This window comes from Stegostoma tigrinum, chromosome 28, assembly GCF_030684315.1.
Source record: "Stegostoma tigrinum isolate sSteTig4 chromosome 28, sSteTig4.hap1, whole genome shotgun sequence".
NCBI classification, from domain to species: domain Eukaryota; kingdom Metazoa; phylum Chordata; class Chondrichthyes; order Orectolobiformes; family Stegostomatidae; genus Stegostoma; species Stegostoma tigrinum.
The window spans coordinates 26,298,838-26,312,977 of record NC_081381.1 but is presented as its reverse complement, the minus strand read 5'-3'; the positions used below and the strand labels follow the sequence as shown (position 1 = coordinate 26,312,977).

Genomic DNA, 14,140 nt, shown 5'->3' with positions numbered 1-14,140 from the left:
GAGAGGTGCATGTTTTCTATCAGTATCAACATGAGCAGTATGATATATTGTTATATTTGTTTTGATCATTGCAACACTGTGGGGTTATATGTCAAATAAATGTGTTACAGTAAGGAGTATATATTATCAATGTTACAGTGAGTGATGTGTATTACATCAGTGTTACAGTAGGAAACTTATCAAAATAGTACAGTAATATTGCATATTATATCAAGATTTTATACTTGGGGCTGTTGCAATGAGTGGAAATGTGTTATATTGAAGTGCACATGGTGCATACATAGGGTGTGTGTTTGATTAGTGTAGCAATGAGATGTATGTTCTATATCTAAGTGTTACAGTAAGAAGTGTGTCTTATACCTGAGTGGTAGAATGAGGTAATGAGCTATATCAGTGTAATAGTAAGGGATGTCTGCTATTATTAGTGTAACAGAAAGTAGTGGCTATAGAAATATATATTATATCAGTCTTACAGATGTTTGTAATTTCTATAAAGATGTATTAAAGGGGGAAATGAGGAGCTAGATACATTCATGTAGTTGTGATGGGTGTATGTTATATCAGATGTTACAGTGAGAAGTGTTCCTTACATTTGAGTGCTACAGTGAGGGTGCATGCTATATCAGTGTAACAATGAGGGACATCTGCTATATTAGTGTGTTAAAACAAGTGGTGGGTGTTATATCAGTCTTACAGTGCAGGTTGTCCTTTTTTAAAGAATGAAACAGTGAAGGGTGTTTGTTGTGGAACAGTATTATACTGCGAGGAGTATTACAGTATGTGTTTATATCGGTGTAATAACGAGGGGTGTGAGTTATATCAGACAGAGTGATAAGAGTGAGGGTGTGTTATATCAGTATTTATAATCTGGATGCATTTTAGAAAAATGCTACAGTACTAGTTGTATATTACAGCAGAACATTACACTAAAATGTCTGTTACTACCAGTGTGTGTCTTATAGGTGTGTGCTACAGCGAGAAGCACATGCAGACCATTACTGTGATGGGTCTTGTACTATTATCATAGCATAGAGTGAGGTGGGTGCTTTATAAGTTTGTTAGAATGAAATGGGTGTGTTACATCAGTGCTGGAGTGATGCAGGTGTGTTAGATCAGTGCTAAAGTGAGGTGGGTGTGTTATATCAGTGTTACAGTGTGATGGGTGGGTCGTCAGTCTTACAGTGAGAAGTGGATGTTAGATAGTTGTAACACTGAGGCACATGTGCTACATCAATGAGACTGTGCATTACATCAGTTTTACAGTGAGGCATATGTTTTATATCTGTGTCACAGTGAGGGTCGTGTGTTATACCATCGTGTTGCAGCAAGGGATGTATAGCTCATCAGAGTGGCACAAGGTGGGCCATGTGTTACATTACTGTCACAGTGAGTGTTGTGTGTTATATCAAAGTATTACTATTAGCGGTATAAAAGTGTGGAGCTGGATGACCACAGCAGGCCAAGCAGCATCTTAGGAGCACAAAAGCTGACGTTTCGGGCCATATACAATGATACGCCGCATCAGAAAAGGGTCTCTGATGAAGGGTCTAGGCCCGAATAGTCAGCTTTTGTGCTCCTTAGATGCTGCTTGGCCTGCTGTGTTCATCCAGCTCCACACTTCATTATCTCGGATTCTCCAACGTCTGCAGTTCCCATTATCTCTTAGTACTGTTAGGGGTGTGTGTTATAGCAGAGTGTTACAATGAGGGGTGTGTGTTATTTCAGAATGTATTACAATGAGTGATGTGTGTTACATCAGTGTTAGGGGTGTGTGTGTGTCATATCAGAGTTTTACAGGGAAGAGTGGTGGGGTGGCGCCATAACAGGGTGTCACAGTGAAGGGGTGGGAGAGTGTGTGGTATTTCAGAATGTTACAGTGTGGTTTGTGTGTTATATCAGAGTGTGGAGTATGTTTTATATCAGAGTGCTAATGTGAGGGGTGTGGATGAGATCAGAGTGTTATGGTGAGGTGTGTGAATCATGTGAGAGTGTAAAAGTGAGGGGATGGGTGGGGGTTGCGGCGTATCATTGTATATGTAACGCGCCCTATCCTCTTGGACTGAGGCAGTGGATCTGATAGCCCTGTCCGGGGTTAAAGCTGAAGACTGATTAGCCCGCGGTGATTTTGTATTTTACTTTGTCTCGATATGAGAGGACCTCTCTGCGCGGGGATGTTTGCGAAGCGGCTCAGACAGCACTGGGGAGAAGTACTGACTAATGGCTGAGTGCAGCTCCTGTGTTCAGCAGCTAATAACGTCTTACTGGTCACACAGGCCAGGCACTGACTGGGTGCCGAGATCCCTTCCTCCCCCTCCGTCCTCGCTGGCCTGCCCTTCCAATGTCCTTTACGACCCCAGCTCGCATTTTCCACGCTCTCTCCCCGCAGCCGCTCCTAATGTCTTTAGCTCCTGCCGTTAAATTGAAACCTTCTGCAGAAGCTGGCCGGATCAATAGCGGCTTTCCCTTTCACCGAGTGCGTGCAGCAACCTCTGACCTCGCCACACTTGCCTCTGGATGTGAACGGACATGTGTAGCTGATATAAATCTCAAATAAACACTGCTATCGTATATTGGCAATAACGAGTGCCCCCAGGCGGGTGTCAGTCACACCCTTTATGCGCGGCTACAATATAGCCCAGTTCACTTGGTTTACGAAGATATGATAGACCTACGCAGCCCAGGAGCGGCCACTAGCCCCCGTTATACTTGTGCGGCCTTTTGAAAGTTATTGCAACCGATCACTTTCAGATCCGTGCTCCCTCTGCTTAGTTTTGTAACTTCTTTCTCCGTCCGGCCTTTTTCCAGCTTCCTTCAGAAACATAATATTGAACCTGCTCCCATTGCTTTTTCCAGGCAACGCCAACCAGATTGTAGGGAAGGGCTACGCAAAAAGAAATTCCCTAACCCCACCTCTGAATCTTTAACAAGGCGACCCAAACTGCTCCGCCCAGTTAGTAACATTCCTGTCTGGACGACCAATTTTCTCCTATGTACTCTGTCCAAATCTTTCCGGATTGTTACCGCCTCATACTCAATCTGACCAGAACCTACGGTTCGATCCCAGTCTCTCCACTGTCTTATAAAAACTGACATCTCTTCCTCCATTCTGGTAAATCTCCAGCGTGCGTTCTCGGAAGAACTGTACATCCTTGCTGACACATGGAGCCCAGTAGCGGAATAGAATGAAAGTTTCCAGCTTTTGTACTCAACGTTTCCCCTGTAGAAAGCCTGAGATTCCTTCTATCTTTTGAAGAATTGTGCATTGTTGGAAAAACCCTTCTGGAACAGCAATGACCCTTAGGGAAGGAAATCTGCTGTCCTTATCTGGTCTGGCCTACATGTCACTCTAGTCCCACAGCAATGTGACTTCTTTTTCACTCTTAACTGCTCTGCAATTAGGGATGGCCAATGAATGCTGCCTAGTCAGTGACACCCACATCCCATGAATGAATTTGAAAAACAAATTCGACTTGCGACCTTCAGAAATTTACCTCTGTACGGCCCAAGTCTCTCTGCACAGGCAACACTGTGCCATCAGATTGGAAACGGTCCCAAAGCCTGCCACACAGCCAAGACCTTCTCCTGAAATCATGGTGTAGTGGTAACGTTATCAGGCTAGTAATCCAGTGTTCCAAACCAATAATCTGAGGGTTTCGATTCAAATCCCATCCTAGCAGCTGGTAGAATTTAAATTGAAATCCTAATTGAAAACCTGGAATTGAGAAAGGTGGGGGGCACTGTCGGGGTTACAGTGCTTTAACTCCCTTTCCAGCTCCATTTTAATTTAGTTCCTTCCCACTCTCCCTGCCTCTCCTTCACAGTTGATGGTTTGCATTACCCTGAACAGTCTTTACTTATAATTATTTGCTTGGCAACTCAAGTGATTTACTGGTGCTGCTTGACAGGGGGAAAAAAACCCACAGTGATGTGGTGTAGGGAAAATAAAATGTTCAGATGTGTGTGATAGGACTTCTGGATATAAAAGAGACCTGGAACAGAAAGCCTGTCTCAGTAATGATGACCATGACAACTCCCAGTGACTGGTAAAAACCCATCTGGTTGACCAATGTCCTGGAGGGAAATAAATTGGCCATCCTTATCTGCTCTAGCATACATGCAACTTAAGACCCGCAGCAATGTGGTTAACTGAACTGCCTCAGAGATGGGCATTGCAAGCACTCAGTTCAAGAGCAATTGGAGATGGACAATAATTGCTGCCCTTGGCAGTGACACCCAGCTCCCATCAAACAGTAAAACCATCCAAGAAGAAAGCTCTTTTTATATTTTTGGAAATGAAAACTTGTGTTAAAAACAGTAACTAGTTCCAGATTGATTCAGCTCCCTTCCCTTCCCCTCAAGCTACAGGCTACACACTTCACAGGCACAGGCCCTCATCTAACAGTTCAGTCATCACATGTCATATTGGATTTTACAGTTTATCTTATTCTAAACAGCAGTGCTAACACAGTTTAAGTATCTCCAAACAGAAAAAGCATATTTGACTATTGGACGGAATATTTAACTAGAGGGACATCACAGCTTGGTCCACTTTCTGTCTCAATCCACCCTTGTTCACAATGACCTGTCACTTCCCAATTGGGGTCATCCAGAGAACTTAGAAATTATAGAAAGAAGAGACCACACAGCCCCATCAACCTCTCCACTGTTCAACGCATGGTCATAAGAGGCACAGAAACCTTCGGTTCAACTCATTCATGCCAGTCAGGTTTCCATACTGAACCAGTCCCATTTGCCTGCATTTGGCCCATATCGCTTTAAACACTTCCTATCTATGTACCCATCCAAATAGCTTTTAAATGTTATAATTGTACCTATCTCTACTACCTCCTCTGGCAGTTTGCTCCAAACATGCACTACCCACTGTGTGAAAAAGTTGCCCCTCAGGTCCCTTTTAAATCTTTCCCCCTCACCTTAAACCTATGCCCTCTAGTTTTGGACTCGACTACCTTGAGGAAAAGACCTTGGCAACTCACCTTATCTATGTACCTCATGATTTTATAAATCTCTATTAAGGTCACCCCTCAGCCTCCTACACTCCAAGGAGAAAAGTCCCAGCCTATCCAGTCTCTCCTTAAGACTGAAACCTTCCAGTCTCAGTAACATCCTTGTACATCTTTTTTGTACCCTTTCCAATTCAATAACATCCTTCCTAGAGCAGGCTGACCAGATTTGTACCAGAATTGTTGATCTGCACCTACACTTCATTAATCTGGCTCTGCTCCATATTCCTTGATGATTCTACTCAACAAGATCCTGAAAATTTCAATGATGGTGCCAGCATCCAAGGCTTTTAAGAAGGTGACAGTTCCAGGTTTCTGCTATCTTTTGTGTAAAAGATTACTGATTTCAAATCCTCCACCAGAATTTCCGTCCTGTCTACACTGTCAATTTTTTTTTGTCATTGAACTTGCTTTGACTAGATCATCCATCAAACTGCTCAACATTGTTTAACCCATTTATTCTGGTGATAGGGTATATGATCTCTCCAAGACCAATATTTCATTCCTGAAGCAAAAAACTGATGACAATACAGCAGATTGTATCTGACAAAGTTTTGGAATCGCTCAGATCTCATATCCTCCCCTGCATGTCCTATTCCATACAGCATTTTGATTATTAGACCTGTCTCTACTGTCTGCTAGGGGTTTGTGTACATGGACACTCAAATCTCCCAGTTTCATCCATCAATAAATCTTCCTTAGATAGTAGGAACTGCAGATGATGGAGAATCTGAGATAACAAGGTGTAGAGCTGGATGAACGCAGCAGGCCAAGCAGAATCAGAGGAGCAGGAAGGCTGATGTTTCAGGCCTAGACCCTTCTTCAGAAAATCTGAATTTCTGGATTTTCTTTAGAAAGGTCGAGGCCTGAAACATCAGCCTTCCTGCTCCTCTGATGCTGCTTGGCCTGCTGCGTTCATCCAGCTCTACACGTTGTTATCTCAATAAATCTTCCTTTGTCTTTTCAGGCCAAAGGTTAGCCTCACCTATTCAAACACTGTCAAGATTTTGCCCACTCACTTATTCAGTCTGCATTGCTTTGTCATTTCTTTCTTTCATCCACCACATTACTGTGGCTCCGAATTTAGTGTCACCCATAACTATTTTTTCATCCAGATGGTGAGATGCCAAGACTTTCTTGGGAAGATGACTTGCTGCATCCAATCAGCCAGCGAACAAACCCGACATGCTAACTCTCTGGCTCTGACCTCACACCAGTTCCGAATCTGTGGAAGAAGGCCTTGTGTTCCACAGAATCATGCACTGTTGAAACACAGCCTTCGATCCAACCGTCCATGCCAACCATAATCCCAAACTGAACTAGTCCCACCTGCCTGCAGTTGCACAAATCCCTCCAAACCTTTCGTATTCATGCACCATCTGCCTGTTTTGCCACTTTGGAAGACATATGCAATTTGCTCCATTCTGTGGCCTATTTCCACATAGTCCTTCAAATTCATTCTTTCCAAGTATTTATCCAATTCTCTTTTGAAAGCTACTATTGAATCTCCTTGTGCTATCCATTCAGGTAGCACATTCTAGACCATAACAAATTATAAAATATCCCATCTCCTCAAACCATAGCTAGTTCTTTGGCAAACAGTTTTCAATCTGTTAAATCAGCATGGACCTGATTTTCAGTCAGAGATCTTACCAGTTACTCACTGTATGGAACTGTCTCTAGGAATAGTTCATCCTTGGATTTTCTCCCCTTATTGTGAAGCATCAATAATCACTCACTAGTGATCTAATGTGACACAGTTGATCCTTGCAGTGGAGATCAGAATTCTAAATCTGATCGGCAGTCTGACAGCCCCAGCCCACAGGATATCATTCCATCCCCAGTTCCCAGGATATCATTCCAAACCCAATATCAATCAGAACTGTCTTATTCTTGAGATGATGGGACAGCGGAGGTTTGGAAGGGAAGACCTGCTATCTGAACCCAGACCACTCTGCCTTCCCCTGCACCCCTCTCTTTTAACTACAGTCTGAACCCACACCCACCCCTGTAAACACAATCTGAACCCAGGCACAGCTCCCCTCTGTAACCACAGCCTGAACATTCACCTCACCACGATCCCCCCCACCATAAACACAGTCTGACCCCAAATTCCATACCCACCATAACCATAGTCTGCAATGCAGACCCCCATCCATAACCACAATGTGAACTCAGACCCCCTCGTGTAGCCACATTCTGAATGCAGACCCTACTGTAACCATACTTTGAACCCAGCCCTTTCCCCATAATGACAACCTGAACCCAGACACGTCATCACCACACTATGACCCAGAATCGCCCACCATACCCACAGTCTGAACCCAGACACCCCCTGCATCCATGGTCTGAACCCAGAGCACCCCACTGTAACCACTGTCTGACCACAGACAACCCCGTACCCACAATCTGAACCCAGAAACTCCTGTAACCACTGTTTGAACCCTAACCCCTGCCATAACCACAGTTTGAGTGTACCCCCCCACCCACGACCATGTAACCACAATGTGAACCCAGAAGCCCTATAAGCATACAGATCACAAATAATATGGTGAGAATTGAAGAACAAATTCTCAGCTGACCTTTGAATAAGTTAGTCCAGCCAACAGATCACCTTCCAGCCCGTGTGCTAAGGGCTTGGGTAATGTTTATTGGGTCTACTAGGAGCCATGTGGCCTCATCCTCCATGGTGCACTCACTGAGCCTGCTCAGTGTATTAATTAGCCAATCCCCCATCACCAGGCTGGTGCCAAAGAACATCAAAGCCTTTTGTGCTAGACCATGAAGTGAATTTAAATGGAAATGACAGCTCGGTAATAAGGCTTTCCATCGAACACCGCTCCCCTCTTTGGGCAGAGAAATGACGAGTGCTTCACGCTGAAATGTTGTTTATTTATTAGGAGTGATTGTCTGCTGTGCCAGCTCACACAGAACAGTTATTGGCAGAGTAAATGGAGAAGTAATGAACAGAAAGCAAAGATCATCCCACATAAATCAAGAGAGCACTTCCAAATACAGGACTGTGTCACCGCACCTCAAGCCTGATATCTAGGCCTTGAAGCCTCTCCCACTCCTGAACTAAGACAAATCTAAATTCCAGGCCCAAAACTTAACCCTTTCAATGTGGTGTGGAACAAGGGAAAAGAACATAGTTGCTGATACATTGGCATTTTTATTTTAGATTAAAATTCATTGCTGATGAGCACAGAGAGCATGCCCTGTCCTTAGGTTCACAATTCAAATGCCCTGAGCCTTCAGAGTGTGTTAGTGCTCGTCAGTATGTTATTTTCAATGCTTCCCCAATAGTTCAGAGTGTAACAGCGCAACCTGATGTGGTTTGATATTCTGGCTCATGCCAAACTCACTCATCTCAGCTGAGTGTGGATGTGGGCGTTCATCTTCAGTCTCAGTGACCTGGGAGAAAAGAGGAATGATCAGGCTGTTTCTGATCACTCATTCACCGTCTTCTTTGGTGCTGCCTACATAGGAAAGGCCTGGGCCCTTAGATACAATGTTTGTATTCCTCCTCACCTCACATCTCTCTGGTTCTGTAACTCCGTCCCTCCACCCGTCTCCCTCTGCCCCTCTATATCGCTCCACCTACCTTCCTCCAACCCCATCTCCCTCAATTTCCTCTGTTGCTTTACCTCCTACCATCCTTCTGCTTCTCTCTCTCCTTTACCACACATAACCAAACCTAACTTTTTGGTGAAATAATTGAACCCTCTTCTACTATCTCCTGCCTTGTCTCAGCATCACTGTTTGTCTGAATTATGTTCCTGTGAAATGTCTTGGAACACTTTATGGTGTTCAGGATGGGAGGTATTGGCCAGAACTATCTTCTGGTCAGTGCGATCTTGGCAGTGGCTAAATTACTAGAGTCAATGTTGAGAGAGAGAATTAATTGTTACTTGTAAAAGCATGGATTAATCAGGGATAGCATGTATTTGTTTAGTGAAGGTTGTGTCTGACTAACCTAATACTTTTTTTGAACAAGTGACAAAGATTTTTGAGGGATTTTGTCTATGTGGATTTCAATTAGGCATGTAACTACGTCCCACATAGCTGACTGGTCACAATAAGTAAAGTTCTTGGGTACAGGGCAATGTGATAAGTTGGGTCCAAATTTGCTCAGTGAAAGAGGAATGCTGATGGATATCTTTTGTGAATGGAAAGCATTTTCCAGTGGTGATCCACAAGGCTCAGTGTTGGGTCACTTGCTGTTTGTGGTGTGTACTAATGATTTCGGCTTAAATATGGGAGGCATGATTGGGAAATTTGCGGATAACACAAAAATTAGCCAGGTCGTTGATAGTGAAGGAAGATATCAATAGTTTGATTGCAAAAACAGACAAATGGAATTCAGTCCACTGAAGTGCAAACTTATGTGTTTGGAGAAGGCAAACAGAACAAGCGAATACACAATAAACCAAAGGGATCTTGAAAGGGGGAAGGGAAGTGAGGGACCTTGGAGAGGATATCCATAGGCCCCTGAAGGTGGCAGGACCAATGGTGAAGAAGGCAAATGGAATATTCTCCTTCCTTGGCTTGAATACAAGAACAGAGCTATAATGCTGGAGGTATGCAAGACCTTAGTTAGGCCACAGCCAGGGCTGCGTTCTGGTTACTGCATTGCAGGAAGCACATGTTGTTCTATGATTGTTCTGGAGAGAAAGCAGAAGAGATTTACAAGAATGTTCCCTGGGCTGGAAAATTACGGCTTTGTGAAAAAAAATTGATAGGTTAGGATTGTTTTCCTTAGAATAGAGGGGGTGGAGGAGTGACTTAATTGAAGTGTGCAAAATAACAAGAGATTTACATAAAGTGAACAGGGAAGATTTGGTCCCCCCAGTAGTGGTAGTCACCGGGGCTGCAGATTTAACATGATTGGCAGAAGGAATTGAGGAAACATAGGAAAATCCTTCTTTGCCCTGGAGGGTGATGACTGTCCTGATCTCATTGCTCAGTTTAGTAGTAGCGGTGAAAACCCTTCACTCATTCCGCTGGCCCGGATGGCCTCTTTCTGCGCCGTTAAGTGTTAGAGCTGCAAAATAGCCTCAAGCTGTTGCTGATGGGGCGGGGGTACATGCAAGGGAGGAACGTGAAAGGGGAGAGAGAGAATCGTGATCGGTTGGTTGTTGCGGTCACTAAGCCTGACGGGGTGTGTCTTCCTTCCTTCCTCAAGGTGCAGTTGACTACCTCACCAAGAACGTGAGCCTGTCCACACAGAGGCGAATGAAGTTGAGCGAGCACTCCGCTGTCCTGGGTTTGCTGCAGGTCGAAACGGGGCAAGCTTATTGAGGGCATCTGGCCACTGCGAGAGCTCACGGAACAAGGCCAGAGAGAGAGAGAGAAGAGAGAGAGCTTTGCCTGATGTTTGTTACGGACAGCTCAAACTGGGACTGAGACATGGTGGGACATTCCAAGCTCAGCCTCTGCTCCTGAACTTCCAGAACCCTCTGCCACACCGTCAGACCTACCATCCAGGAACCCGACTCCCCCTCACACCTTTCCCCTCACAATTGGGAGCTAGACTGCTTAGGGTCCAGTATTCCCCTCCTGGAATATTGTATATCTGCTTTGACAATTTGTAAGAGTGTTTTTTTTGTTGTTGTTGAAATATTATGCCTGCTTCTCTCATGATAGACTGATCCCATGGAGGAAGCTAAGTTCCATGACGAGGAAGGTATCTCTGCTTCCTTCTCCCCTCCTCCTACCAAGAGGGGCAATAAATTGGGAACAGTGGCTGCTGGCTAAATCCTTCCAATCACACAGACTGGACCGACTCGTGTATCAGCAACAGAACTCCAGAGAGCGCCTGGCCCAGAGCTGAAAAGGAGCAAAGTGGAGAGGGACCCTATTCCCACTCTTGTATATGGAGAAAAGACCTCACACGCCATGTCAGCATGTTTAAAAATCGACCAAACATAAGTTTAGACCGCTTTACTTTCAAGGAAAGCTCAATTCTTTGGGACCAAGAATGAACTTTCAATTCAAAGCAGGAATCTTAAGGACAGGTTTTCTTCACAGGAAATCACTGAACCTCTGGTACAAGGCAGTTGACAAAATGGGGCACAGCAAGACAAGCGGCTTGTATGGGTCGGGTGGGGACGATTCTGGGAGAGGAATTAAGGTCTGTGTAAATCAAAACAAATGCTCATTTCATGATAATGCAAAAGTGTCACTTATCAATGGACAACAAGTCTTCACAATATACATAACCATTCCAACACCGAGCTACAGCAAGGTTCATAAAATGTAAACGACTGTTGCAGTTTGGCACTGGATTGTCCGTGCAGTTCTGAAACGTGTATGCTTTGTAAAGGTCTGTGAAAGGTCTGAAGTCGATCACTGTTTAAAACCGGAGCCCGGTACTGGGCTCCTCTTATCTCTGATTCTACATTCCTGATCCCACACTCCTGGCTATCCTTGTGATTTATTGCACAGGAGAGCTAGCGAAGGACCACGGTGACAGTTCCGAAAGCGCTTTGTTTCAATAAATGAATTCAGGAGGGCTGTGGGTTTTTCTCCCCCGCCCATGGCCTGACTGAACTTCAGTGAGAGAGTGTGCAGTGATTGAAAAAGAGCAGGTCGCTTCTCTGAGACTCTGCTTGAAGGAAATGCAGACTTCCGAACACCGGATGTCTCCTGAGAGAGCAGACCCAATCCCTCCTCCTCCTCCCCCTTCTCCTTCTCCTTCTCCCTCTCTCTCTCTCTCTCTCTCTCGTGATGGCCCAGGGTTGCAATGCTCCATTTCCACTGGGTCATGTTTGATCCATCATTGGAACCACAGTTACTTTCCCACCTTGTGCTGTAACTCGGCGCTCCCTTTTCCATTTCGTCAGGTGCTGAAACGAGAAGGATTTTTTAAAAATCTGCAGCCGCGAGGATGTTGGATTCCGTGCATTTTACTGTAATCAAAAAAAACATTCGACAGAACTTTACCAATATTCTATAGACATTCTTGGCATGTTAGATTCTGATAACTTTCTCTCCCCCTCGCCCCCGCACCAAACCCCCTGCCCCTCCCTCCTTACTCATCTCCGCTGTAAGTTGTATTGTAGAATTGTCATACGATTTTTTGAAAGAAGTCACAATCGCGCCTTGACTGCATTTAATGGAACTGAGGTGCTGCTTTGAAAGCTGCTGCCCTCTGCCGGACCGGCCTTCATTCCCGGAAAAGAAGTGGGAACTGAGAGTTTGCTCACTCCCCTTCCCTCGTCAAATTCCCTCCTGCCTCTCATTTTTTGGAAGCCCATCGCCCCTAATCCATGGAAGTTGGGTGACATTATAGAATTCAAGGCTGAGTTAATTAGAGAATTATTGATTGACAAGGGGGTCCAAAGGTTGAGGGGACAGACTGGGAAGTGGAGTTAAGGCCACTTCAGTTCAGCCTTGATCTAATTGAAACGCAGATCACGGGCCTGAATGGCGTGTCCCTGCTTTTGTTTATGATTGCTATTTTTAAAAGGAACACTATTGTTCCCCTTGATACAAATAAATTTGTTTAAATTCACAAAGCAAGTACAAAAAAAGTCTAAAAATTAGTCTTAGTCTAAAAAATATATGAAGGGAATATTGAACAAAGCACTCAGGTCCCCCCCTCACACCCCCAACCCCGCTACATAATGCCATTGAATGGCAGGACTGACTGAACAGGCTAAATTGCCTCTTCCTGTTCCTATGTTCCCATCCTCACTGTTTCTCTACTGTTGTCAGCTATCTTGGCACTGACTAGAAGTCAAGTCTTGGAGATTGCAATGGAACTGGTCCCAAGCCACATGTTCCAAAGCCTCGGTGAGCCAACATCAAATGTTTGTGGGTTTCCCTTTGATTATGTTGCTGAATTGGGGTTCAAGAGAGGGACTTAAAGCAACACAAATGAGCCAAATAGACAGCAGTGCAGTCCAGGATTGCCAAACTGGCAAGGCAAATTCTTGGAGGTTTCATCACCTGACCTCCGGCACCTAGTTCCATGACCCATTCAAACAGCCTCTTTTCCTCCCCTCTCATACCTTTCAAACTTTAAATAAAAGGAACAAGACTCTTACATTGCTCTGAAGACCTAGAATGGAATCCAATCCCTACAGTATGGAAACAGGCCATTTGGTCCAACAAGTCCACACTGACTTTCCAAAGAGCGTTCCACCCAGACTTACACCCCACACCCCCCATTGATCAGCCATTGATCCATCTAACTTGCACATCTTTGGACTGTGGGAAGAAACCCACACAGACACAGGAAGAATGTGCAAACTTCACACAGACAGTCACCGAAGGCTGGATTTGAACCTAGGTCCCTGGTGCTGTGAGGCAACACTGCTAACCACTGAGCCACCATGCTGTCCCATGGTGACACCTCTGTGACTTTTTTCCTCCTCTGAGTGGCTTGCACCAGTCCTGTAGGTTAACATTTAACAATCTGAACAATCGTGGGGGTTTGTCAACCCTTGCAGCAATTTCACATGTGGTTTAAATCTGGGCTGGTGGAGTTCCTTGGGACAGTGAAAAAAGCCCTACCATGGTGGATGGAAGTACAGCTCATAATAAATGTCAAATATCTAAATCTCTTGCACTGGGAGTTGGCTTATGTGCAAATCCAGCCTCAAAGTTAGCCTTTTACCCATGTATTTTCACTCAAAAGCACCTTATAATTCCATTAAATGTCCAGTCTAGCATTACCATTAGCAGCCCCTTCAACTCACCTCTCACTCCCCTCCCTGACCCTTGTCTCAATAAGTCTCCTAGCTTCTGTGCTTGTTTCTTATAATTTGATTGAGCATGTGTGTATATAAAACCACTGCATAATTTATTCTGCTATGTTGTTAATTATAGAATAGATGGGAACCTGTACTCGCATTTACATACAGTCAGTAGATGTCTGGCTCTTGTAACCTGCTATAATTGTTATTTCATTAAAGGTTAACTGAAACTAGCCATCGCCAGGAGTACGTGTGTGTGCGTGACCATCCCTTCCCATTTGCAGAATCAGACGCCCATCCTCTGTTCCATGGGCAAAACATGGAGCTAGAGGCCTACAAAGTGGGCTTCTGGAGACAAAAGGTTGAGTTTATTAAAAACTGAGACAGGGACTCAACGCCCAAGGTGTGCCAGCACTG

General features: G+C 44.6%; 1 protein-coding gene across 4 annotated transcripts in view; it reads left to right on the top strand.

The window, feature by feature from the left end:
- The window catches only part of LOC125466662 (paired box protein Pax-7), a 128,605-nt gene extending 114,690 nt beyond the window's left edge, over positions 1 to 13,915 (top strand). For all 4 annotated transcript variants that reach the window (XM_048561484.2, XM_048561486.2, XM_048561485.2 and 1 more), the window contains one exon: positions 10,207 to 13,915. In XM_048561484.2, coding sequence (XP_048417441.1) covers positions 10,207 to 10,322 — 116 coding nt within the window. In that variant the 3' untranslated portion in view covers positions 10,323 to 13,915. The remainder of the gene's footprint in view (positions 1 to 10,206) is intronic.
- Positions 13,916 to 14,140: the final 225 nt, after the last annotated feature.